General features: G+C 41.3%; 1 protein-coding gene and 1 long non-coding RNA gene across 4 annotated transcripts; one reads left to right on the forward strand and one right to left on the reverse strand.

The window, feature by feature from the left end:
• Window positions 1-2,079: 2,079 nt before the first annotated feature.
• POMP (proteasome maturation protein) lies at window positions 2,080-13,464 on the reverse strand. The gene is made up of 6 exons (XM_061133875.1): window positions 13,339-13,464; window positions 10,281-10,378; window positions 8,526-8,586; window positions 7,692-7,793; window positions 6,074-6,167; window positions 2,080-3,232 (listed from the first exon to the last, which is right to left on the reverse strand). Exons 1-6 carry the CDS (start codon window positions 13,339-13,341, stop codon window positions 3,165-3,167), a joined length of 426 nt encoding a protein of 141 aa, XP_060989858.1. The 5' UTR covers window positions 13,342-13,464; the 3' UTR covers window positions 2,080-3,164.
• Window positions 13,465-13,586: 122 nt separating this feature from the next.
• On the forward strand, window positions 13,587-27,190 carry LOC133049727 (uncharacterized). Of its 3 annotated transcripts, none has more exons than XR_009691435.1 (4): window positions 13,587-13,687; window positions 24,547-24,690; window positions 25,687-25,894; window positions 26,922-27,190. It is a non-coding gene; the product is annotated as an uncharacterized LOC133049727 (long non-coding RNA). The 3 variants fall into 3 exon arrangements; XR_009691434.1 differs by lacking the exon at window positions 13,587-13,687 and adding an exon at window positions 16,603-16,716 and having other exon boundaries at window positions 24,542-24,690; XR_009691436.1 differs by lacking the exon at window positions 13,587-13,687 and adding an exon at window positions 16,608-16,686.
• The last annotated feature ends 408 nt before the right edge of the window (window positions 27,191-27,598 follow it).

Consider the following 27,598-nt stretch of genomic DNA (forward strand, 5'->3'; position numbering starts at 1 on the left):
GCAGGTGGGGCTGGCCCCTGGCCCGTTTGGTTTCGAGGCTGTGCCTTGTTCAATGAGTTGTACCTGCTGAAAGGCAGGGTAGGCCTACCACGTCGTTGGATGTTTGACCCAGGTGGGCGCAGGGTTGCTGCTGGCCCACTGGTAGATGGGGTCAGGCCCCTGGCACTAACAGGCTGTGAGAATTCCAAATGGTGGCTGCCAATGCTGGTGTATCATGACAGAGCAAGTTCTCCAAAGTGCCAGCATCTCCATGCCCAGGGGGAGTCCCAGCTGCCTCCTGCCTCCCCGGATCCAAGATCAGCAAGCAGGCCTGACCAGAGTCCTTTCAAATTGACATCTACACTGGGTTGTATATACCCTGTAAGAGAAAAGTCTGTTTCCTATAGCCCTCTGGCTCTTCTGAACATAAGCCCCACTGGTTTTCAAAGCCAGATGTTCTGGGGGCTTGTTTTCCTGGTGTGGGTGCCACATGCTGGAAGGTCTGGTGGGTGCATACTCCTCACTCCATGGGGAGGATCTCTATAATTGTGATGTTTCTCCCATTTCCTCACCAACCTCTGGGTGTAGGTCCTGACTCTATTGTATCTGTCCCTCCTACCTGACTCATGCCTCATGTTTTTACTTGTGGGAAATCTTTTCTGTTATTCTTCAGGTTGTTTTCATAGATACTTGCTCTGTAAACAGTTGTAATTCTGGCATGTCCATGGGAAGTACATTCAGGGTCTCTGTACTCTGCCATCTTGGTTACCTCCCAAACCAAAGTACAGGTTCTTAATTAAGGATTTATGGTACATGAAGGAACCTGAATTTCATTCTGAAATCATGAGCTAAATAAGTTCAATGAAGTATCACAGTTTTGGTTTTGCTTTATTAGAACAAGTCATAGCTTTGTTAAACTTAGATTCACCCAATTGCAGATTCCAGTAAAAGATTATACACTATATTGTCTGTTTCGAAAGTAATCTACTTGTTCAGGCTGTCTTCTACATTCTTGCAATGTCTACATTCCAAGTAATGACAAAATGCATGAAAGCACTGGTTATATTTATGTCTACTCGTGAAAGATGGATTATACCCAGTGCAAAAAGAAACACTGATAAAAAGTGATCAGCCTGTCATACATATTTTGTACAAGGATAGGTGTGAAGAGGTGTGTTCACTGGAAGAGTCACCCTGCAATGTGCCAAACACAGCTCAACTGTTTGCCAATCCACCCAAAACTTTGAGACAGTAAACCCCCCAAGTTCCTTTATTCACATATATTTTAAAACATAACACAGAACTACATTCTAGTCTCATTAAGTATGTTTATATCTTTTATTATGAATTTTATCATTTTAGTGTTAATAAAATTAATTTTAATCAGGCAGCAACCTGTGAAGTAACTCTGACTCCTCAAATACTAAACTGATTCTTTAAGAAAAATCACAGCATCTGGGAAAAAAAAAAAGCCTAACTGAAGAGCCTGACACCTAAACAAAGTTAACTCAGAGGAACCTGCACTTTGCTCTTATGAAGGAACCCAAATTATCCCAACTCCAGGTAAAAACTATGGACTGCAGAGACTAAGAAATAGTAGCAATTACTTCAGCACTGAGGTACAGCAGAAGAATTAACTAGTGCTGACAAATGTCATTAATATAAAGGCAAAAACAAGCAAAGAAAGGAAAGCAAGCATATAAATCAGAGAGCTTTTCAAAAGTAAGCAGACTTCCTGGGATCCACCTCAGACCTGTCCTACTGGGACTGAGACTCAGACTGATACAAACACTTTCCCCTAAAACTTCCAGGTGATTTTACACACACCCAGGGATGAGGATCATTGGCATGAACACAAAGAAGGTTAAAGAGGAAAGGGGTGGGGGGCAGCGGGGAGGAAGCAAAAAGACCTTCAGACAATAGGCACTAATCACGTCCATTTCTGTGTTTAAAACATCAGCTTCACCATTTAGACTGTGTTCATTAATTTCATAGTACCCTCTACTGGTCAGGAAAGGTATCTAGGATTCTTCAACTAAAGTACAAAAATCTCCAACTTTTGTTAACAATTAGCTGAGAGAGAACACATTTAGAAACAAGTGAACCTTCATTATTTCTATATTTTCTCATAATTTAAGTGTAAAGTGGGATGGCAAAGACTGTGCTGGCAAACAGTTTTACACTTGATCTCGACAGTCAGGAGCAGTTTTTACTCTACAATATTCAGTAGTATCCCTGGCCTCCAAGCACCAGATGCCAGCTGGAAACCCTTCCCCCAAGTGGTACAACCCAAACCTTCCACAGATGTTGTTCAATGACCAGCCCCCACCTCCCAGAGTGGAGGGGAACACTGCCTTTAGTCATAAATCAGTGACTCACACAATAAAAATGTTCCTGAGAAACAGATAATCTTTAATTTCTGTAAACTAGGTTCATAAAGAACAAACCACTTATTAAGAACAAACCACTATAGGGAAGGTTTATTTTTAAACAAACTATTATGGAATTTGTTCATGGATAGCATGTGTATGTACATGAATGTTCTATGTTTTTAAATTTAAGCATCTTGTAATACATAAGTCTATGCAGTACTAGAGTTTAAAACTGACATCTCCTGGTTGTTTAAGTTTTCACTTTAAAGATAAGACCAAAATAAAAAACCTGAAAGAATCAAAGAATATAGCTGTAATTCTAAAGTAGCATCAACAAAGCAAGTGTTATTCTTATGAGCATTAATGGACTATACTGAAACAAAGTAAAATCTAAGTCTTGTTCTGTCCTTACTTTGAAATGTTGCCACTGAAATCGATTATAGATGTTTATTCTGAAAGATGCTACTATAAAGGTTGCAGGCTCAAAACTACTCAAAATTAAATTTATGGAATAACTAGAAAATAGGCTGATTTGGAACCTGTGCATAGTTTTATAGTATTAATTAGTAACTTTTTTTTAAAGACCTTCTCTAGAAAGCTGGTGCTTTCATATAAATAAGTTTTAAAACCAACTCCCTTGAGTGTTTTCAATTATCACATAGAACAATGACCCAAGTAATTTCAAATGATCACAGATATTTAGGCAACAATTCTCACGTGTTAGTACTTTTAATGTTGCGCACATCAAATTATAGGAAAAAGACAACTATAAACAAGACGCAGTCCCTCTACTTCCATGAACAGCACACGGCATTACAGCAAGCCAAGTTTATGTTCAACCATCAAATGTGGTTCTCCCATTAGTTCACTTTGTGATGGGTCTGAAAAGAAACAAATATAAACATGTAAAAGGTTCTCAAAAAAAGATAAATTCTCTGCTTCTACTCACATGAAAATTTAAATTAGGCAAAGCAAATATAAAGTGACAGAAAATATACCGCTGGCTGCCTGGGGCCAAGGGTGGGGGAGCTGACTGCAAATGGACCAAGGAAACTTTTGGGGGATGATGAAAACATTTTATATCTTGACTGAGGAGACAGTTTCACAGCTGCACATGTTTACTAGAATTCAGACTGGACACTGTAAAATGGATGCATTCCATTGTATGTCAACTATATCTCAATTCAGTTGATTTTAAAAGAAAATACAGATTGAAAAAGTTCTCATGTTTCAAACTTCTTAAATTTTCCAGTGGCTTCCAAGTTGAGTCTAGGAACAATCGCTAAGAGATTAAGCAATCCTTAATGTAATTTACAATTTCATCTCTATCATTCTGTGCTATGTTGTAAACACATATATACACAAACCAGAATCCTAGACTAAAAAAACCTTAGGAATCTTCTCTCTTGTCTGTATTGATGAGTCAGACAAAAGTCTTACTTTAACTGTGATAATGCACCTAAGAATTCTAAAAATGAATACCAACAGTAAGTTTCCTATAAACAAAACGTTTTCTTTTTTACTCCTCCAAAGAGGATACCCAATGAATTAAACTGTAAAATCAGCTTATTAAAATAAATAATCATTAAAATAATGATTATCAAGAATAACAAATCAATTTAGATATTTCCTCACTGGACCTCCTGAGACTGGAGATGACTGTGTCATTATCAGTTTAGGAATCCTGACTCTGGCCACTTGTCACACAACATAGTAGCCTCAACAACAGCTGATAACTGTTATAATTATTAATAAATGGTTACATATACAAGAGTTTGCTACAATTATTAACAGAGTAGAGGACTATGTATACAACGGGCATCCAAAACCCAATAAGTATGTTTATACAGGAATACAAAGAACAAAGGTGTCTGCTACAGCAGTGCTTCATGTTAATGAGAGAAAAGTATGCATCCCTCAACACAGGTACTGATGCGGCATACCTCCTGTAAGATACACACAGTACGAAACCAACTGTGTTAAAAGATAAATACTAAGCAATGCCAAATATCTTCTGATTTTATGTGAAAAGTCTGGAAGGACACCCACTAACTAAAAGCAGCAGCCAAATAGGGAGGGAAGGAGGGAGATGGGTTGGGGGTAATTAATCATGGCAGACGTGAGTCTTGGCTATAACGTTCTCGATTTTTAAACAAAGAATATCCTCATTTACATAATGCCAACTTTCCTTGAAACTCTGCTTCTCTAAGCCTTTTGATTTAATAAAACACTTGCCCGAGAAGACTGCACACCCTATGCTGATGAGCAAGGCCCCAGCCCATGGAGGGTCCTCCCAGGCGGGAAGAGACACGTTGATCAGTCTCCGTTTCCTCATCTTCAAGTGACAGGAAGGGAGTGAACGGAAGGCCACATTCAGCATTAGGAAAAAAATCTCATAATCTCTTCCCTTCCTTATAATATAGCATGCAGATTCTCATGGGCCAAGCACTTCCCTGATGAGCAAGTAAGCAAAACCTTCATCACCTCCAACACTTCAAAAAAATGTACGGATTTTCATCCCAGCTTAATAGTCTTCATGTTGCACTTAGATTAACACAGTACTTCCTCACTGTAGACTTTAAAATTCCTTCTGTATCAAAGGTGATGAGGAGAATGTGGTGAGCCAGAGCTTTCCTCACTCAGCACGAACCAGGCACCTTAAGAGGTCCTGGGGACACAAGAGTGAACAAGACAAAGTCCCTGGCTCTCCTGGGGCCTGTATTTAAGTTGGGAAAACAAATAAGAAACAAGAAAACACCAGAAGAGTGATATGCAAAGAATTAAAGTAAGGTGACAGGGTGACTGGGGACACGTTAGACTGAGCAGTCAAGGAAGGCCTCTGTGAAGGGGTGGCATTTAAACTGGGACTTGAGAAGTGAGGGGAAAGTATTCTAAGCAGAAGAAACAGCTAAGGCAAGGCCTAGCTGTTCACCTTACTTGTTTTAAATGAGGTCTAAATGTAAAAGCTTAGACATCCGAGGTTTCCTGCACTCAAAAAGTGTCCTCACAGAAGAGGCTCATGAGACTTCTGCTATGTCCAGAGCACTTCCTTACCAAACATCGGCAGCCAAGCAAAACTAGTATAATTTAATCCTGCTTCGTTTTTCTGTTTCTCCTGAACTGCTGGAGAATGAGCACAGGCCATACTGGACAGAACTGTATTTGCTCTCTTTCCTCAGAACCAGAAAAAAACAGGATGCTACATGATCTCAATTAAAAGTCATTGACCTCAAACATCATACAATCATCCAGAGAAACTTGTTAAAATTTTTTTCTTCATTAGTATTCGCCATTTACAGAAACACATCAAGGAGGACAAGGAGGGTATTTCTGAAGAAAACTTTTATTTTTTTCTAGATGTTTTTAAAGCTAGTCATATCCCACAAATGTTCTGAATACTGCAACAACAATCCTTGTTTAAGCTGCCCTAAGAATACCATACTGTAGTCACACATCAGACTTTATCCTCAGGACATGAAATCAATGACTGTCAATGGTTGACTGAAATGACTATAATCTCAGAACTCCATAGACATCTTTCACTTTTAAAACCAGTTAAAGAACAGTTATTATCATTAAATTTTATCTTATTTCAGTGAATAAACACAAGTGAATTTAATCAACTACAAGCTACATGATGACAAAGACACTGTAGGTTTCGTTTGCTGTTGTTGCCTTGTATATTTCTGGGGCTCCAGAAAAAGGTGTGGAATGACACTTACCATTAAGAATATCTTCAAATCCAATAGTCTCATCATTACCCCTCAAAATATCCAGTGAAAGGTTTGAGCTTGGAAGAAATGGAAGACGCTGAACCTTTAGGAAAAGTATAAAAGAGCAAACTTAGAAATAGTAAAGAGAAAAAAACATACATGATCACATTTCAGTGTCTTCATAATTTGCAAAATTCAAACTAAATAAAATATCAATTTAACGGGGGGGGGGGGGAAGGGAGGAATGGTAAGTCCATATTTTAGACCCAAATTTTTAATTCTTCATAACCTTATTCAAAATATAGACACTGAAATTGAAAGCTTTTACTAATACCTAATAATCCCATCAGGTCCACACATTATTTGGGGGCTTTGCATCTGTCCAGGAAAACCAAGGCATACCATGTGATGAAACACAAAATCATCGAGTCTAACATCATGTTTTGTTTCTAAAAAACATGCGACAATCAAATTCCTGAAGAAATTCTGAAGAAATGCACTGAGAGCATTTCTTCACTTAATAAACTGATCATTTATTTTGTATGTTGTTCTGTGCTCATAGCACAAATACAAGTCATGACCCTTTAAAACAGTAGTGATAACTTGAGATGAAGATCAAAGTCATCTGTGGGCTTTTAAAAACTACAATGCCATTCTGAACTAGTGCTATCTACATTTTCCAATTATTAAATACATATACTGCAGACTGGGGTTCCCTTGTGGCTCAGCTGGTAAAGAATCCGCCTGTAATGCAGGAGACCTGGGTTTGATCCCTGGGTTGGGAAGATCCCCTGGAGAAGGGAAAGGCTACCCACTCCAATATTCTGGCCTGGAGAATTCCATGGTCTGTATAGTCCATGGGGTCACAAAGAGTCAGACACGACTGAGCGACTTTCACTTATACTGCAGACCAGTACCTAAGTACAATGCAGAAAGCATGGGCTAGAGAGTCAGAGGTTCAACCTCTGGGTTCAAACACTGCTTTCAGTACTCACCAATCCTACGGCCTTGCCTAGTTACCTGACCTGTCTCACCCTGGTTCAGTACCTGTGACATAGGCCAGTAGCACCTTTCCCTCACACCTGCAGCAGTGTGCTATAAAGAATGGCAGTCACTGGCACATACTCAACAAACTTTAATGCAGCCAAACCAAATTTTCCATTTTTCTCTTCTTTGTTAGCTATCCAGCAGTCACTGGAATCAATGCAGTGTGATATGAGAGAATCTAGAGCATAGATGGGGGACAGTTCTTAAACACCTGGAAGGACATTTTCTTTCTGAGCAACATGTGTACTCAGCAATATACAACCTGCCCACTAGACACCTCCACTTGGATATTCCTAGAGGCACCATAAATTCAAAGTAACTCCCCAAAAGGAGAGAAATATAAAAGTGGATGCCTGTAAATATCCAGACACTGAGTCTCTAATCGAAGGTGTTTCCCATTTCAAAGCTGTTTTTCTCTGTGAAGTAGGAATGGAGGTCATATCCTAACAGGGGGAAAGTAGGAGAGGCTGCAGGGAAGAAGAGAAGGTGAGGTTTGTACAGCTTTTACCAGAGAGAAGACTCCTCCCAATCAATTCAGCACACAGATGGGAGGCATGCAAACTGACAGCCAGAAACCCACCTGCTGCACTGCCTTGAATTCCATCTGCAGTTTTAGTGGTGCAAAAAGACCCTGGATGTTTCTCAGTGTGGAGAAGTTCATCTTATCTTGGTTGAGCTGGTACTACGAAGACAACACATAATTTTTTTTTTTTTTAAACACATAATTTTAAATGTGACATTCTGCTTTCAAAACAGTGAGCACTGACGTCCATGTGACACATACATACACAGAACCCTCTAGGTGGTCTTCAGGACATCTGTACATGTCCTACCCCCTCTGGGAGTGACTTTCTCCACCTATCTATCTGATTAATACAGGTCTAAAACTGTTCAAGTGTCCCCTCTTCTAGAAAGCCTTCCATGGGTTGGCTGCTCCATCCGTGGTCCTCTATAGTGCTTCAGCCAGTCCCAATCCACTGCTTATCGTCCCATTAACTTTTCAGCCCCTAAAGGATGGGGATGATGTCATACCGATCTGTGTACATCCTGTGCCTAGCAGTAACTTGGAGATGAAGGGCTTGAAAAAAAGATCCAAGGCGGGAGGGATGGGCTTGGAGATCAACAGCAAAAATGGCAGGGAGAAAATATAAAAGAAAAAAAAAAGATCACCAAGTGAGGAAATGTTATGACAGGAATGGAGAGGTGGACCAACCTCTAGAAATGTCCATAAAAAAGACAAAAAGGTGTAGAAAGGAAGCTTTAGTGAACCAAAGCCTATTCCATAAGAATACTGAAAACAAGGTTTCATGTTCTTCATACTCAAATGCTCAATGCCAGAATTGTCTTAATCATGTATTACTAACAGCGTTTTTCTACTAGAGGGTAAAAATAAAACCACAGGTAACATACTTACATTTTTTTCTGATAATTCAAGAGGATGACTGGGCAGAAGTTCATTTTTCACACAAGAAAAACTGAAAATAAACATTTAAGAGGGAGGTTACAGATCACTCAATACCTAGAGCTCAAAATTATCTATCAGTGCTGTCATACAATGAAATGGCACAGGGAGCTTGAAGGGGATGAACCAACTATTCTATATGCTGACTGTGGTGGTTAATTGTGGGAATTAAAACATATATAATTCACAGAACTACACTAAGAGGGAAAAAATCAAGTATTCTATATATTGTTGTAAATATATCTACTATAGATCCTGGAGGTCAAGAATTCAATAAACTGGAGAGAACCCTCCAAAAAATGGTGCTAAGTGATGCTCTATATCTGGAAGAAACTCAATAGTGTGTATACTATTAACTCTGATGATGTGATTCTTTTATTATATAAAATATCTACATCTCTCCTGTTCACAGCTAATGCATATTCAATAGTTAATATATTTTTGATAAACACACACTGAAAAACATGTTTGAGATTTACCAACTACCTACTATATACAAGTACTGTATTAGGTGATACATAGCTAGAACCAGGCCACCGGTCTCTATCACTCTCTCTATATAAACATCACCATCTTATTCTCCAAGCCAGGATTTAAGAGCTGAAAGAAACCTCAGAAATCCTGTAACATCAGTATTTATCAATACTGTCTTTGTACAAAGCATTACCCTTAAGTGGAATTTGAAAATGGTCCTGCTCATGGTAATCTTACAATCTGAGAAGAAAAAGGAGCATTTCGTGTCTGTGTAGCAGGGGTGGGGGGAACGGACCAAAACCAAATCATCAGGACTTAGTTACTGGTTAGCTTGTGAATTTGATTACACTATAAATCAAATTATATCTCCAATTCCGAAGGCAATATACTGCATCTTTCACTACAAAATGGAAAGACAATGAGGCATTATGTCTGCTTCCAGAGACCAATATTAGAATGACATTCTATGACTAAATACCTTCTAAGTAAACATAAAATTCAAAGCACAGTATGTACACAGTGGGGAGGATATTTGACTAAACAGAAAAAACCAACTGCCAAGAAAAAGGACCACTATTAGAAAATGAGACCTAAACATATAAAAACATAAAAGAAATCAAGGGCAGGGGTATAACTGTGCTATAACTAGAAATGTAAAACAAGAGCAGCTAAGACTTACTTAATGCTTACTAATGTCACATATTGGTCTAAGTATTTTCCAGGGATTAGCTCATTTATTCTTCAAAATAAGACAGACGCCATTACTAGCCTTGTTTCCCAGGTGAGGACACTGAGACACAGAACAGTTAGGTAATCTGCCCACAGGCATACATCTAGTAAATAGCAGAGTCATAACCAAAACCTAGAGCCCATGCTCTTTACTGCTCTTTAGTATCTCCCGAAGAAAAGTGAATTACTCCCAATTTATCTTAGTTAATAAGGTGAAGAACAAAGGGCTTTCTAAGTTATCAGGAACAAAAAGAAGAATCCCACCAAATTGTGCTGCCAGGTAATCTCTCCTAGGAGTACATACTTTCTTGAGAACCTGGTACTCTGGTAAGATGCTTCTTCCACTACAGAAACATCCAAGCTTCCTCTCCTCCCTCCCTCTAGTCTAAAGTATACTATTGCTATCTTATCAACTAAATACATATTTATGGCTTGTCAAAGATCTAAACAATATTGTGAAAAATAATTCACATATTATAACAAAGTCACAACTCCCCTACATACCCTTTTCGAAGAAGATCATGACTTTCAAAAGGTCCACTTGCTGACAGCTCAGTAACTGGAATACTGTCCTTTAGCTGAGATCCAAGTCCTCTGGCATTCTACAACACAAATAAAAACACTATTATATATTAAAAAAATGTTAACTCACACTGAACCTCTATGTAAAAATACTGTTTAAGCATCAGAGAAAAGATAAGGTCTCTGCCCTCTAAGAGACTACAGTCTAGGCCATTACTATGAGCCTCAGCATCACGTAGAGGGTTGCACAAAGTTCAGTGAATAATCTGGAATTTGGGGCAGGAAGGATTCCGGATAGCTGAGTGCTCTCAGACTGAAAGGCATTCCAGGAAAAAAAGAACATGGGTAAAGGTACAAAAATATAAATGAACAAGCCACAAGTAGTTTGAGATGATCAGCTAACTATATGTCTGAGTACGGCAGAAAGAAAGGCTGGCAAAAAGAAAAAATGAAAAGGCTTAAATATGCAAAGAAATTCAGATTTTGTTCTGAAATTGAGCACCTGATCATGATCAGATTTACTTTTACTGGGAACATCCCTCCTTTACGTTGGAATGATGAGCACAGAATGAAAAAAGTTGAGGACAGAATCCTGGGGGATACCATTCCTTAAGGACAAAGAACAAGGAAAATGGAATTAAGAATGGACAGAAGAGCTAGAAGAGAGTGGTCACAGAAGCTGAAGAAAAAAAGGGAATCTCAGAAAGTGTTTGGTTCCTTTAAGAGGGTGCTACCTGTGAAAAATAAACACACTTAATCAGGCTGGCCTAAATAAAAAGAAACAAAAAGCTAAGATTCACAGTATATTTGGTACTTGTGTATTGTCACCCTACTCATTTACACTGTAATTTAATTACCAAATATTTATATCTACTATGTGGCAGGTACTCTACTAGATGCTGAAGATACATATCTGGCATCTAGGGCTTAGTCTAATGAAGAGAGAATAAATATGCATAATAAAAATGTAACAAACATTACAACAGGTAAAACACAAGATGCTGAGTTTAAACCATCTGGTGCTAAATGCAACATCCTTGCAATCCTGAAGAAAAATGTAAAAAAGCTACAAGCAGTTTGGTATTTAGTCTATACTCTTCTAGGAGAAACTACTCTGGAAAATTAGCTTTTTAAATTGCTGTTTTACTTCAATTCGTGCATTTCACTAGGGTCAGGTGCTGTAGTCTGTCCAGGGTTTCTCCAATCTACTACCCGAGTCCAGGCTTTCACATCTGGATAACTTTAAAAGCACTCTACTGGGTCTTGCTGCCTGTAGACTCTTCCAAATTTTCCAGTTCTACACAGCAAAGTCTGCTTGACATGCAATCTCCTCCAACAAAGCTGAGAGAAACCAAAAAACAAACAACATCTTTCACTGCTTGGTCAATGCCTTGTCTGAAAAACACTGTCCAAGGCCCAAAGCCTGGAACTCAAGAACCTGCACAACAGGTTTCAACTCCCCTGAACTGAAGTCACGGTTAATTAGGAAAAGAAGTTGGAATCTAGTGTCTCACTAACCTAACAGGTGCCTGTGATGAAGGCACAGAACCTCTCTGGCCCTGCCTACTCATCCTTCCAGGTATCTGAACTCCTTACAGGACTAGAGTTGTATGACTGTACCTTCCCAAACGTTATTTCCTACATGCACAGTTCTCTTCCTCCCAGACTGCTTTATTGTAGAGTGACACAAGAAAAGTCTCTTCTAGGCACAAAGAAAAGGGGGGTTGTGATCTCTGAGTTCTATCCGTTATCACTTTGCCAATTCCCTTCTGTAAAACATCAGGATCAGTACATGATGTTTCTGAAAGAGTAGCAGAGGGGAGCAAATCTATGAAAAGTTAACACTAGTTATTTCAGTGTGTCTTTTAAATTTTTATTTAGCTGTGCCAGCTCTTAGTTGCAGCATGTGGGATCTTTAGTTGCACCCTGCAAACTCTTAGTTGCAGCATATGGGATCTAGTTCCCTAACCAGGGATGGAAGAACCCCCGCCCCCCAACATGGGTAACACCAAGAGTCTTAGCCACTGGCCCACCAGGGAAGTCCCTCTGAGGGTTTAGAAAACCTCTTTTCTATGTTCAGCAGTATAGGCCAACAGAATTGTTAGGCGCTCAGCCACGCCCAACTCTTCTTCGAAACCCCATGGACTTGCAGTCCACCAGGCTCCTGTGTCCGTTTGATTTTCTAGGCAAGGATACTGGAGTGGGTTGCCATTCCCTTCTCCAGGGGATCTTCCCGACCCAGGGATCGAACCCGGGTCTCCTGCACTGCAGGCAGATTCTCTACCTACTGAGCTACAAGAGAAGCCCATTCACCAACAGAAGCTTTCTAGATTTGGACTGGTATTAAGAGTCACGGGGCAATGACGATTCAGGACATCTCCCCCAAATATCAAACTTTTTTAAGTTAAGAGGAGGAAAAAAAGAGAAGGGGCGGGGGAGGAGGAGGACTCCACTAACAACGTTAACACATGGGGAGTAACAAGTATTTTACCCCCTCCAACGCCTGGCATGCTACAAACTCCCCAAAATGTTGGCAAAGTAAAAGCAGAGTGATGGAAAGCCGACCCATAGTTGTGGGTTTGTTTATCCAGGCGGTTCCGAGGGTCGGGGGGCGGGTGAGGAGTTTGGGGGACACGACTCCCAAGGGTTCGCCCCTCGGAGGAGGGCTAACGGGCGGTGCCCCCACACCAAGACCGCCGCAACTTTCGGATTTGCCCTTGCCAGCTCGTCGCCGACTACAGGAAGGGACCGAGGTCGGGGTCGGCTGGGGGACCTGGGGGGTGGGAAGAGAGAAGAGGAGGTGAAGAGAGGAGGAAGCCGAGGCTAGGCTCCCGGCACCAGCGCCGGAGCCTGGCCCAGACGGCCACGAGTACCCCTGAACCCCGTGACTCGACAGATCATGGCGGGAGAGGCCGGCCTTCTCCTCCCGCCGCCGCCGGCGCGACGGGCAGGGAGGCGGCGGGCTGCTCCTGCGGCCACAGACCCGAGCCCGCCGGCCACTCGGGTCGCCCGCGGTGGGGGTGGGGGGTGTCTCACTCACCATTTTCGACTCGCTCAGCGTACAGAAGCTCTCCCCTTGACGGTCAGCCGGCCCCGCCGCTCACTTCCGTTTCCGGGCTTGCCCCCCCAACATCCGCCGGAAGTGCGTCCGTCCGGGCGAAGGAAGGAAGGAGGGCGCGGGGCGCCGAGAGGGAGCCGCGCGGGGCCGGGGCTCCCACGCTTGAGGTCCCGAGGGACCTGGGGCCAAGGGCGCTGTGAGGGATGTGGGCTGGCGGAGGGCGGGAAGGGGGGCCTCGGGCCTTTAGTCTCTTCGTCAGCAACCCCGACCGCCGGGGGAGGGGCAATGTGCTTTGCCAGGTGCGTCGCCCCGTCAGTATAAAATTTCTGAGGTAAAGGTGACATTTTTTTTCATAAGGATAAGCAAGGCCCAGGTGGGGTGAGTGGCTAGCCTGCAGCAAACGTGGAACCCAAGGGTTTTCCCAGTTTCTTTTGCTTTTTTTTTTATATTTAAATGACGTATCGACGGCGTCCTGTGTTTAGAACTTTGGGCCGAGGCTAAAAATAGAGAAATGAACAGGCTCCTGTGGGTCCTGTGCTATAGCAGTAGAGGAGCTCTTGGCGGTGGCCAGGGTGACAGCTAAGTTAAGTATAATTGAGGGCTCTTATTAGGGCTTCCCTGGTAGCGCAGCTTTTAAAAATTCGCCTGCAATGCAGGAGACCCGGGTTCGATTTCTGGGTCGGGAAGATCCGCTGGAGAAGAGATAGGCTACCCACTCCAGCGTTCTTGGGCTTCCGTTGTGGCTCAGCTGGTAAAGAATCCGCCTGCAGTGCAGGACACCTGGGTTGGATCCTGGGTTGGGAAGATCCCCTGGGGGAGGCATGGTAACTCACTCAAGTATTCTGGCCTGGAGAATTCCATGAACAGAGGAGCCTAGCGGGCTACAGTCCATGTGGTCGCAAAGAATGGGACAAGACTGAGCTGCTTTCACTTCACGAGGACTCTTATTATATAGTGACAATTCAAAGTGCTGAAAGTGTAGGTGAAGTGGGTACCGCAATTACCTCAGTTGTACAGGTGCTGAAAACAAGATAAAAGAGTTTAAATAGATATACCGAAAGACACCTAATCCATTATGGTTACAGTCACACACTATAGTGTGTTGCCTTCCGAATATGATGCGGGAAAAACAGACTTGGGTTTTGTCACTATGTAGTGGAAATAACTTAAGGAATCCTTGGGCTGACAGCCAAGATGTGAGAGTGAATTAGGTAGGGGAGAATTGCTGGCAGATTTGGTGCAAAAACTCAAGTGGGAGAGAAAGCCTGTATTGCTAGTTCAGAGTAAGGTAGTGAGTAGTGTGAGATGAGGGGCTTCCCAAGTGGCTCAGTGGTGAAGAATCCACCTGCAACACAGGAGACTTGGGTTTGATCCCTGGGTCTGGAAGATCCCCTGAAGGAGGAAGTGGAAACCCACTCCAGTATTCTTGCTTGGAGAACCCCAGGGACAGAGGAGCCTGGTGGGCTACAGTCCATGGGATTGCAAAGAGTCAGACACGACTTAGCTGACTGGACATGTGTGAGATGAGTCTTAAATGGAGGCAGATTTATTATGGAGCCCTGGTGTGCCAGATTAAAAATGAAGCTTTATCTTTAAAAAGGCATGGAAGGATTTTAAGGAGGGAGGTGATAAGGTTGTATGTGTTATACATATCCACTGTTGTGATCCCACAACTTGAATGGCTGTGATAATCCAGATTTCGAGAATTGTGCATTGCTGTTGTTATGTGTTTCTTCTGGCTCTTCAGAATGTCCGTCTTTATCCAGAGATTGGAGCTTGAGTGTTTGAGTGTTTCATTTGCATCTTTTTCCTTTCTCTCAGTTCTAAGGATAAAATTGAAAACTACATCTCTATTTTTTAATTTAATTTTTATTTTGTATTGGTCATAGTTGGTTTACACTGTTTTGTTTCAAGTGTACAGTAAAGTGGTTCAGTTGTACTTACACCCATTCTAAAACTGAATCTTAAAAAATTAATTTTTTTTAATGTTTGTTGATTGCTCATGATTCAGTCATAAAATATTCGTTGAGCATTAGCTTGGTTCTACATTCTGGGGCTGAATAGGAGAAAAAGCCATTTCCCTGTACTTGAGCTACTTTTGTTTTCTCAGGGCCATAGACATGTAAACATATTAAAATGAAATGTGTAAATGCTTAATAGAGAAAGGAGCTTGATCAGGGAATGGTTGGGAACAAGGAGAGAGGGGACTTGAGGAGGAAACGTGGAAAGACAGGGATTTGCAAGCAGTCACGTTCGAAGACTGTGTCCATGTGGCTGGAGTCCTGGGTGAGTAGGTGGAGCAAGATGAGATGAGACTGGAGGGACTGACTGGAACTGAAATGAAGAGCCCCTGTACAAAGTGCTGAGGTCTGGGATGTCTTGTAGGAAAGAGGAGATAATGCCGGTCTTGTCATAAACACTTTACATTTAAAAAAGAATTATTCTGGTGGCAACATAAGGGATATATGGATTCAGGAGGAACCAGAATACCATTTAGAGCGTTGCAGTAGTCCAAGACAGAGATGATAAAGATACCAATGAAGGTGGCACAACATATTAGAAAGACTTTGAGAAGCAGCAGTGAAAGATGATGAACTTAAGAAACAGTAGACTTTACAGACAGCCAGAGGAGTGGGAGCCTGCCATGGAGATGAAAAAGAAATGGTCAGAGAGACAGAAGAAAACTCAAATTGCTATCTTAGAATCTGAAGGGGAAGAAAGTGCTGAGAGGTTGAAAGTGGTTCAAAATAGAGGTTAGAATGTGGTTTTCAAATGGCTTTAAAAAGTCATGAAGTCTTGAAAATAGGCCTTTGATGACCAATGTGAAGGCAGTCAAGGAGAAAATCACCTTATTTTGAGCAGTGAACATACCCATATTTATATCCTTTTTAAAAAGTTTGTTACAGCATCAACTAATACAAGACAGTGTTGGTTATGCTAAAGTAAGTTAAACAGATACATTAAATTTGATTCTAGAATGGTTTGATATGGTTGCTTAAGCTTTGTGTACATTATAGAGTTTGGAGGCTACAGTAATAATAGTTAACATCTGTTATGTGTCAGGCCCTATTCTTAGTTCTTGACATGCCCCTTCAGTTCATCCTCAATTACTCTATGAAGTAGATCGTACTATATCCACTTTTTATATAAGAAGTCAGTCTTGTTATATGCTGTGTATGAGAAAAAGTATTTTCTTTTACTTTATTTTTTGTTGTCTTCCTTAACTTTTAGCCTCTCTGGCAGAAATATTTGTTGAATGTACGTTATTGAACATAGAAGAAAACTCCGATTTGGACTGTAGGCCAGTAATAAAACCTGGATGAAAAGCAGGTGAATGAGCACAGCCAGGCAAGAGCAGAGGTTGGTTATTAGGAGATGTGAAGCACATCGAGTTGAAAAATCCCCATGGCTTTGGCCAAATCCTCATCCGTCCAAAAGAAGAGGAAGGGTAGAGTCAAGTAGATGCATGCATTTCAGAGAAGAGGAGTCAAGTTGATAGTTAATGATGGAGTGGTAGCTGTCCATACTAAGAAGCAGTGGTATTTTCTTGCTCTGTGTGAGTCAGGGAAAGTGGAAGAAAGAACAGACACCACTGGACCAGCTTTTGAGGACAGTGGCATCATTTGTGATAAAGCTAGGTTTCAGTCAGCGCTAAGATGTGCAGATAACTTGCAACAGAGTAGAAGGTACCAGGAAGTCTTGGTTGCAGCGGACCAGGGAAGTTTGGTTGCATGTTCTCAGGGCCACAACAGCAGAGGAGTACCTGAGTAGAGATGTCAGTTTCTCTCCTTTCTGCCCTCATGCAGCCTATACACATTTTACCATAATCTCTAGCATTCAGACTGTTTCCCACAGACTCCTACAATCAGGGGCCATGTCTTACAAATTATTCTATCTGAAATAGAATAATTTGTAGAAATTGTAGAAAGCACCCACTAATGTTTATTAAATGAAAAGTGGAGGGGAGGAATGGATAAATGGATACTTGTGCCTAAGAGGTAAGACTGACTAATATGGCTGGGAAGTAGGCTGGAAGTAGGTTTGGAGAAGTTTCCAGAAGCACCCTTCTATACCTGGAGCCCAACCTGAAAGCTCAGCACTATAAGCCAAGACCCTAAATCCTTTTCTGGTTCCAAGTATGCCCCTTCCCTCAGGACTGGACTCAACAAAAACTGCCATCCTACCACAGTCTCTACAATTCTGACATCAGGAGCCACAGTGTGTGTGTGTATGTGTGTGTTGTGCCCAGCCTTCTCATCGCTGCCAGCTGCAAATTCTGGCCGGGCCTGCTTAGCCTTTCTCTACCCCCCGACCCCCACCCCCACCCCCACCCCCAGCCTCTCTAGACACTTCTTTTGAGCTTTGAAATCAGAATGGGGGGATTTGGAGAGGGGCTGGTGCAAGGCTTGGTGGCGTGGTGATGTTTTCCTTTAGCATTTAAGGTAGAAGAGTGAGCTCTTCATTGTCTGAGAGAGAAAGGAGGGAAAGCAATTCATGGAAAAAGTTAATAAAACATATTCTCTTCAAGGTAGGTAAAATTTCAGCTCAGTTGCTCAGTTGTGTCCGACTCTTTGGGACCCCATGGACCGCAGCACACCAGGCCTCCCTGTCCACCATCTCCCGAAGTTTACTCAAACTCATGTCCATTGAGTCGATGATGCCATCCAACTATCTTATCCTCTGTCATCCCCTTCCCCTCCTGCCCTCAATCTTTCCCAGCATCAGGGTCTTTTCAGATGAGTCAGCTCTTCGCATCAGGTGGCCAAAGTATTGGAGTTTCAGCTTCAGCATCAGTCCTGATGAATAGGATGGACTGGTTGGATCTCCCTGCATTCCAAGGGATTCTTAAGGGTCTTCTCCAGCACCACAGTTCAAAAGCATCAATTCTTTGGCACTCAGCTTTCTTTATTGTCCAGCTCTCACATCCGTACATGACTACCGAAAAAACCATAGATTTGACTAGATGGACCTTTATTGGCAAAGTAATGTGTCTGCTTTTTAATATGCTGTCTAGGTTGGTCATAACTTTGCTTCCAAGGAGCAAGCCTCTTTAAATTTCATGGCTGCAGTCACCATCTGCAGTGATTTTGGAGCCCCCCAAAATAGTCTGTCACTGTTTCCATTGTTTCCCCACCTATTTGCCACAAAGTGATGGGACCAGATGCTATGATCTTAGTTTTCTGAATGTTGAGTTTTAAGCCAGCTTTTTCACTCTCCTCTTTAACTTTCATCAAGAGACTCTTTAGTTCTTCGCTTTCTGCCATAAGGGTGGTGTCATCTGCATATCTGAGGTTATTGATATTTCTCCCGGCAATCTTGATTCCAGCTTTGCTTCATCCAGCCCAGTGTTTCTTATGATGTACTCTACATATAAGTTAAATAGGCAGAGTGACAGCCTTGACGTACTCCTTTCCCGATTTGGAACGAGTCTGTTGTTTCATGTCCAGTTCTAACTGTTGCTTCCTGACATGCATGCACATTTCTCAGGAGGCAGGTCAGGTGGTCTGGTATTGCCACATTCCCATCTCTTTAAGAATTTTCCAGAGTTCATTGTGGTCCATACAGTCAAAGGCTTTGGCATAGTCAATGAAGCAGAAGTAGTTTTTCTGGAACTCTCTTGCTCTTTCGATGATCCAATGGATGTTGGCAGTTTGATCGCTGTTTCCTCTGCCTTTTCTAAATCCAGCTTGAACATCTGGAAGTTCACAGTTCACGTACTGTTGAAACCTGGCTTGGAGAATTTTGAGCATTACTTTGCTAGCGTGTGAGATGAGTGCAATTGTGCGGAAGTTTGAGCATTCTCTGGCATGCCTTTCTTTGGGATTGGAATGAAAACTGCCCTTTTCCAGTCCTGTGGCCACTGCTGTGTTTTCCAAATTTGCTGGCATATTGAGTGCAGCACTTTCACAGCATCATCTTTCAGGATTTGAAATAGCTCAACTGGAATTCATCACCTCCACTAGCTTTGTACATGGTGATGCTTCCTAAGGCTCCCTTGACTTCGAATTCCAGGATGGCTGGCTCTAGGTGAGTGATCACACCATCATGATTATCTGGGTTGTGAAGATCTTTTTTATATAGTTCTTCTGTGTATTCTTGCCACCTCTTCATATCTTCTGCTTCTGTTAGGTCCATACCATTTCTGTCCTTTATTGTGTCCATCTTTGCATGAAATGATCCTTGGTAAACATTAGATGTTTCTCTTGGTAAACATCTAAGGTAAACTTAGAGCTGTTGTATTAAGTATAAATTTCAGAAATTGCTCCCCTGCAGTTGGCAAGGGTGGTACAAATTTCAACTAAAGAAGAAAGTTACTATGTTTCAGAGGACCAGAAAAATAACCTCCAGATATAAAGAGTACCTCCAGCTCCTCTTTAAACTGTCTGAATTCTGAGTGTTGGGAAAAGTTCAGTGTGCTTAATTTAAGATAAATCTTATTTACACATCTTTCTTTGCAAGTCCGTTCATAAGTGTTAAGAAATGAAGGAATATGTTACATCAAGTTTATTTGACAGACCCTTCTCTTTAACCCTCAGAGATGGGTGTTTCTTATTTCTTCTGAAATATTTTGCTGTGTTTTCAGTTCAGTTCAGTCACTCAGTCGTGTCTGACTCTTTGCGACCCCATGAACCGCAGCATGCCAAGCCTCCCTGTCCATCACCAACTCCCAGAGTCCACCCAAACCCATGTCCATTGAGTCGGTGATGCCATCCAACCATCTCATTCTCTGTCATCCCGTTCTCCTCCTGCCCTCAATCTTTCCCAGCATCAGAGTGTTTTCAGATGAGTCAGCTCTTCACATCATGTGGTCAAAGTATAGGAGTTTCAGCTTCAGCATCAGTCCTACCAGTGAACACCCAGGACTGATCTCCTTTAGGATGGACTGGTTGGATCTCCTTGCTGTCCAAGGCTACTTTAAAGAGTGTCCTCTGCTTATGAAAAGCGGGGTTTTGATAATACTAGAGTGGACTCTTTGGAATCCAGGTGTTTTCTTTTATGTCTGCACTGCATCAGGCACAACTGAGGTTAGCATTCTACTTTCCTTGCTTTTACAGCCCTGTCTCAGGTATGTGTGGTTTGTTTTTTGGGGGGCTGTGTTGTGAGGCATGTGGGATCTTAGCTCCCTAACCAGGGATCAAACCTGTGCCCTCTGCATCAGAGACACAAGTCCCAACCACTGGACCACCAAGGAAGTTCCCCTTTACTTTTTGAATTTTTACCTTGGGTGTATGTGTGCTCAGTTAGTCATGTCTGACTCTGTGACCCCATGGACTGTAGCCCACCAGCCTCCTCTGTCCATGCAGCTTGCCAGGCAAGAATACTGGAGTGGGTTGCCATGCCCTCCTCCAGCGGATCTTCTGAGCCAGGAATCGAACCCGTGTCTCCTGCATTGCAGGCAGATTCTTTACCTCTGAGCCATCTGGGAAGCCCTGGGTCTGTATTTTTAGGAAATGGTTTCTATTTTCAGCATGGAGAGTCCATTCATTTGCCTGTGGAGCGTACAGCTGATAGGCTATATGCAAAGAATTCTAAATTTTAGACCCGTTTCTTTTACCCTTCATTTGCCAGTCTGCATGTAGGAGCATAGAATCATTTTAATAGTAACTAAAAATTCTAATTCAGAAGATACATCTGCCAACATTGTGCAGTGCCGTACAAAACCTGATATATTATGCCCGTATGCCTAATGTTTTCTGTTTAGATGCTATTTTTGGGTAGTGGTGCCAGTGTTCCCCTGCACTGTTATGAATAACTGAGAGGGGAAGTTTTAATATTTTTGAAAATTGGAAAATTTATCCCCTGAGGACAAAAATTTGAGAGAAAATTTGCATATATTCAAAGCACACTAGTAGATTATCTCAGAAGCAGTTTATATTAATCTTATTTGGAATCTAAAAGCTGAAAAAGACAGCCTAAGTCACTCTGATTGTATGATTGGTTTCATTCTCTTTCCTTCTAGAAGCAATGCATGCTTATTGTAGAAAATTAGAAAACAATATAAAGCAAAAAAAAAAAAAAAAAAAGCGAAAACAAGGGAATGAAGAACAGAGTTAACCACTGTGAACACGTTGGCTCTGAGACATTCTCTTATAAGACAGAATATGTATCGTTTTAAAGAAAATAGAGTGACTCCATTTTCTACGTGAGCTGGGAAGTTTCCTCTTGGCTTTTTTCATGACCATGTTATTATTTAATAAAATATGTCATTCTGAAGCCTTAGAAAACACCCTTCCTTTACTTCTTCAAGAATGGGGAATTACACGTAGGCTCTTTACTCAATATTTTTCATTCTGTCAGTGTGGTTGGATGCCAAGTTGGCTGTTCTGAGTAATTTTTGAAGGTACGTTTTTTTGGTACTTTGCCAGGGAAATCATAACTCTTAAAATGAGCCATAGACCTAACCATACAATTGGATTTATGGATAGATATTATGTTCCATGTTTTGTTGTTTTCTCACTGTTTTAGTCTCTGGGATTGATGCCAAAGGCTATTCAACCTCACTCCATTTATTAGAGTGTACAACTAAGTTTACACAATAGAGTTTAGAGGGGAAAAAAGACCTTGTTTGTTTATCATTCTACTTAAGATGTCTTTATGTCAGTGAGAAAGGAAAGTATTATTTCTCAAATAGGGTATCGTAGTTAACAAATAATTACCCGTTGCCTGAGCCACAAGAAGAACTTGGCTTATTCCAGACCATCTTCTCTGCTGCTGTCAAAGACGTTTTGTGCCCTAAAATTCAAATCTGTGACTTCGCTCCTCAAAGCACTTCACTTGCTCCTCCTTCCTGGCCTCCAGGATTAGTTCCAGACTCTGTCCAATGGCAAACAGGCCTTCTGTGATCTGACTGCTAACCTCATTCTTAAATCCTTTACTTCAGTCATTTTAAATTACTTGGAATTCTCTGAAAATGTCATTGCTTTCATGCCCCTGCACTTTTATCCTTGCTTTCCCCTCTTTCCGACATGCTTTGTTGCACCATCTCAGGTCAGTGTCACCTCCTCTGTGAAGTCTTGCCTGACTTGCTCCACCGCTCCATTCTCCCTGCTTCAGGCAGAAGGGATCCTTTGTGCCCCATAACATACGCATACTTGTTTCACTGCAGCTGTAGCACATTGTTGCACTTGTTTGCACATGTGCCTCTCATCTTTTTCAGCTTTTTCGCCTGTAAATCTCATTCACCATCTTTTGGGAGCTTTCATCTTACTTTAGGAACACATTAAGCTTCATTTTTAAATTTTTTCTCTTAACTCTGTTTTTTCACTTTATTAGTTCAGCACTTATTACCTTTTTTTAATATTTTGTGGGATGTCCTAGAATTTTAATGTACATAGTGTGTATGTGTAATTTAGTAAGGTGTGTAACTAATCAAATGTGTAATTTAATGTCTTCAGTTAGTCAGTGTTTTACCCTCTTGAACAAAGTACAGACCTTTGAATGCCTTATTCCTATTACCTCCTTCCTACTTATATGCCATTTTTTTTTCTACTAGCATTTTGATTCTGTATTATTTCCAAACCCTATAATTAAGGCATCATTGTTATTTAACACAGTAATTTTATAGCTTTATCCATGTATTCATCATTTTCTTCATTGTTTGGGATCTCTCACCTTCTTTCTGCTATGAGTTTTCTTCATCCTAAAGTATATCCTGTAGAAGTTTCTCTGAGTGATAGTTAACACTCATTTTGTAGTCTGTCTGAAAATGTTTTTTTTCCACCATCATTCTTGAAAGATTGTTGGTTATAGAAAATTCGGTTGTCAATTACTTTCTCTCTGCATTTTGAAGGTACTATTCCAGTGCTTTCTGAAATCCATGTTGCTTTTGATAAGTGTGCCCAAAGTCTGTTTTTCTTCTGTAAATAATCTATTTCTCCTCTGCTTTTAAGATTTTTTCTTTATCTTTTGACCACAAAGTACCTTGATATGAATGTGCCTTTTTATTTATCATGCCTTGAATTTGTTGGGCATATTTCTGTGATAAAACAGGGGTTGTTGTTGTCATTGTTCAGTCACTAAGTCATGTCCAACTCTTTGTAGCCTCATGGACTGCAGCATGCCGGGTTTCCCTGTCCTTCACTGTCTCCTGGAGTTTGCTCAAACAGGGATGACACTCTTTTAAAAAAGTCACATTTACCCTGACCTGTCCTTCATCCCTCAGCCACCACCTCATTTGAACACAGTTATGAGATCTGGACCTGTGAGAATCATCTTGAAATCATGAGATTACAAACGGAAGAATGGAAAAGTAGAAGAGAAAGAATCCAAGCCCTTAATAACCTCACTGAGCACTGAATTGCCTACTTCTAGGCTTCATGCTTGGAGAAGGAAGTGTCAACCCACTACAGTATTCTTGCCTGGGAAATACCCTGGACAGAAGAGCCTGGCAGGCTACAGTCCATGGGGTTGCAAGAGTCAGACACGAGTTGGTCACTAAATCACCACCACCACCAGGCTTCTTGTATAGGAAGAAAATAATTGCCTTTTTGCTTAATGTATAGCAATGTATAGCAATGCTTATTCTTTAGTCAGGTATTCAATTGCATCCAAAATTAATCTTAATCAAAACATGATCCTTTATTTCTCTGTAAAGTGCAACAAGCACTGTAACAGAGTAAGTGCTCAGTAACATTTCAAACAACTACTGGTCATATTGAATCATGTATGTGAAGAAATCTGTCTTTGAAAATATTGATAAATTTGATTTAAGTATTTTCTTTTTAATCAAAACCTGTAGCTGACCTGCAGATCAATTTTTAAAAAGACAAACTAATATCAAATACCTACTAAAAGTACCAGACAGTGTTTCTTCTACTACACCATAGGTTGTCAGACTTAGCTGGACAAGTACCACAAGGGAAGCCTAGTGTGCTGCTGTCCATAAGGTTTCAAAGAGTCAGACACGACTGAGCAACTAAACTGAACTGAACTCTGGTTCCTAATTCTTAGGAACCAGAAATGCAGTCAAACACATGAGACATACATGCTGCTTGAGTCATTATGTTTGAGATATATCATTCATTTTTAGGAAGGAGGAGGAAAAAGAAATGAAAATCAAGGTAATCAGAAAGTCTGGCCTGAAGGAGTTGCAAGTGTAAGTGGGAAAGAAGAGGAAGGAGAGAGTGAGATAGGGAATGATAGATCAAAACAGCTCATTCTCTTTACTCTTCTGTCTTCCAACAAGCTCAGCTGTCTTTTAAAAAGAAGACATGTCTTAAGAAGGAGCAATCTGCAAGCCAGCCAGAAGCAAAGATGCCATTGATTGACCTGTGGAAAGCGCTCCTGTTAATCCACTGCTAGATGCATTCTAAGAATGGCAACTGCATTATTCAGGTGTGGCTTTCTGGGACGGGACGTGATCTTGTGCTGCACGAGGACACACAGAGCCTACAATCTGGGGAAGCTCAGAAAGTGTGTGCTTAACCTCTCTTCCCTATCACATAGACATTTTCTCACAGCTCGTAAAGAGCTGGGCTACTGTACTACAAAGGGCTTCCCTGGTGGCTCAGTGGTAAAGAATCTCCCTGCCATTGCAGGAGATGCAGGTTCCATCTCTGGTCTGGGGAGATCCTCTGGAGAATGAAATGACAATCCACTCCAGTATTCTTGCCTGGGAATTTCCATGGACAGAGGAGCCTGGTGAGCTATAGTTCATGGGGTTGCAAAGAGTCAGACACAACTCAGCAACTAAATAACAACTTCACTGCAAAAACTCAAATATGCTTGAAAAGCTTGTTTCTTTAGTTGATTGATCCCAGGTTTTCACCTCATTCAGTGTAGGGAATCCCATTTCAGGTTCTGTGTAGGAAGAATCGTTTCAGTGCTCAGGGCAGTCACCCTGAGCCAGTACTGAGGTAGACTGAGTAGATTCAGTCATATTTGTATCATGAAGATAGGGAGATGCAGGCAGCTGCAGTCTGGCTTGGGTTTGAGAGCTGGTTCTCCAGTTGACAAGAGTCCCTCCCATCCCTACGACAAATGTGTGAATGCCAGAATTCCCCAGTCTACCCACCTCATTCCCCTGATTGACATAGCCCAGTCTCCTTAATGGGTCAGAATGTCACACACATTTTTAAACAATCAAAATGGTCATATCTTAAAATAGGAGAAAGAGAAGCCTTGAATGCTTCCCAAGCAACCATTTCTGTCCCTCAGATGGTTGCAGCCTGACCTACCGGGGAGGAGAGTGGATGCTACTGGGGCATTTGGATTTCCTTCTATTTCTACTATATCCCAATCCTTAAAATGGGGGATCTCCACAGAGTTAAAGGTTATTTTACACAGGAAGCACATTCAGTATAAGTACAACAAATGTTTTCCTTTCTCCAGCCATGGAAGAACTCCACTTGGAGGGAGTCGTGATAAATCAGAGCATCAGCCCTTTCCGCTTGGACACCAATAAGTCCTGCACTTCAAAATTGCTGACCTAAAAAGGATGCTCGAGAAGGAGCAAGTTTTTTTTTTTTTCGTGGTAAAGAAAGCAACACCAGAAGCAGTGTGACTTCCTTGTTCACTTAGATGCATGCAAAAAAGAAAAGTGAGTCACTCTTGAGTTTCTAACTTTAGTTTATAGAAACAAAGCACTGATTCATGTAACTTATCAGGGAAGACCTAGATATAGTTTTCTCTAGATAATGTTCGTATTGAAAGAGTCTGAAATTCTATTTTTGTGGTAGAGTTACGGGATTGGGGCTATAAGTGTCTACTCATCAGTAATTTTGCAGCTGAGGTTGTGACTATAAAAAACATTCCAATAGAGATACGGCAGGGCCCACAGAGCCATCTAACTTCATTGAGTCAGCCACACTTAGGCTAGAACTTCTCTGAATCCAGAATTGAAAAGGAGCTGCGGGATCAACATTAGGAAAAGCACTGTGGACTCAGTCCAGATATTCATGTTCGTCATGCTGTGGATAAAATGAAGGGTTTAGAAAATCACTTATTCAGTCATTTGCAAACTTTAAGAGAAGCCTTTATTTGATAGGATCCAAGCTCAAGTCTTTCTGCAAACCAAAATAACTCTTGGAAACCTGACATAACAATTAGCCTACCCCAAATAATGAGTCTTATTTCCTCCCTTTTAAAAGTACTAGCCCCCTGCCCTGTCTTCAGTACTTTTAAAACTTGCTTTTATTACCTCTCATACATACAGTCTACCTTTCCAGTTCTGATGGGTTTGTAGTTATTAGGTGTCAACCAGCAATCAAGCAATTATTGGTAACAATACCATGAAATAATTTTTAAAACTGTAACAACCGCGCTTCCTCACTTCACCATTCTGCCATACTGCCGCCCATTAAAGTAAACTAAGCAAAACAAAGTAATTTGCTGATTCAGTGCATTCCTAAACCATGATTGGGGGAGTATCTAATGTTTGGAATATTTGCATTATGCTTCTCCCAACCGTGAGAGGATTTGTTTTCTGTAAGATTTCCTGGAGTCCTGGGATAGTTATTGCACACTGCAATTAAGTTCAGTCCCGTGTAGGGTTCTGAAGAATGACTGAACCACCACCAACAAAAAAACCTTCAGCATGAATATTCTGTCCTGTCTGCATTTGTCAGGTTCACTGTCTTTGCTTCAGGACCTTCTTCCTTCCACCCTCACAGCGTGTGCCTGTGGACTGCCTGCTGAGGAACATCCTACTGAGAAGAACTTCCAGATCATTCAGTGAGATGGTAGCAGAAAGGAACCAAGGTGAAAAGAGAGGGGTGGTGTGGGGAACTTCCCTGGCGATCCAGTGGTTAAGACTCTTGTTCCACTGCAACAGGTGTGGGTTTGATCCCTGGTTGACTGAATGGCATGGCCAAAAAGCAAAAATAAAAAAAGATGATGTGAGATTCCCTCAACCTTCTGGTAATTGATTTGGCTTCTGGTAATTGATTTAGGATCTTGGATACATATCCTTCCTTAAAACAGTTCCCACATAATGCCGGACCATGTGTTGAGACCTCTACCTGTGTTTAAACCTTTTGAATTAAACATTATTAATAATTGCCATTTTGCAAATGAGCAAATTAAGACTCAGAAACCTTCACTGCACTGACTGTCATAAGTCAGTGACAGAATCAGGTTCTAGAGCTCAAGCTCAGCATTTTGCTATACTTCCTGGGTAGAAAATTCAGCCACAGTGCCCTTAAAAAACCCCAGAAATCACGATCTAGTCACATGCAAAATAAGTATTGGTTGAAAGTTTTCATAAAAAGTAGCAAAGATTTTAAAGCTGTTTGGAGGGAACACA

Source organism: Dama dama, chromosome 30, assembly GCF_033118175.1.
Source record: "Dama dama isolate Ldn47 chromosome 30, ASM3311817v1, whole genome shotgun sequence".
In the NCBI taxonomy this organism is placed as follows: domain Eukaryota; kingdom Metazoa; phylum Chordata; class Mammalia; order Artiodactyla; family Cervidae; genus Dama; species Dama dama.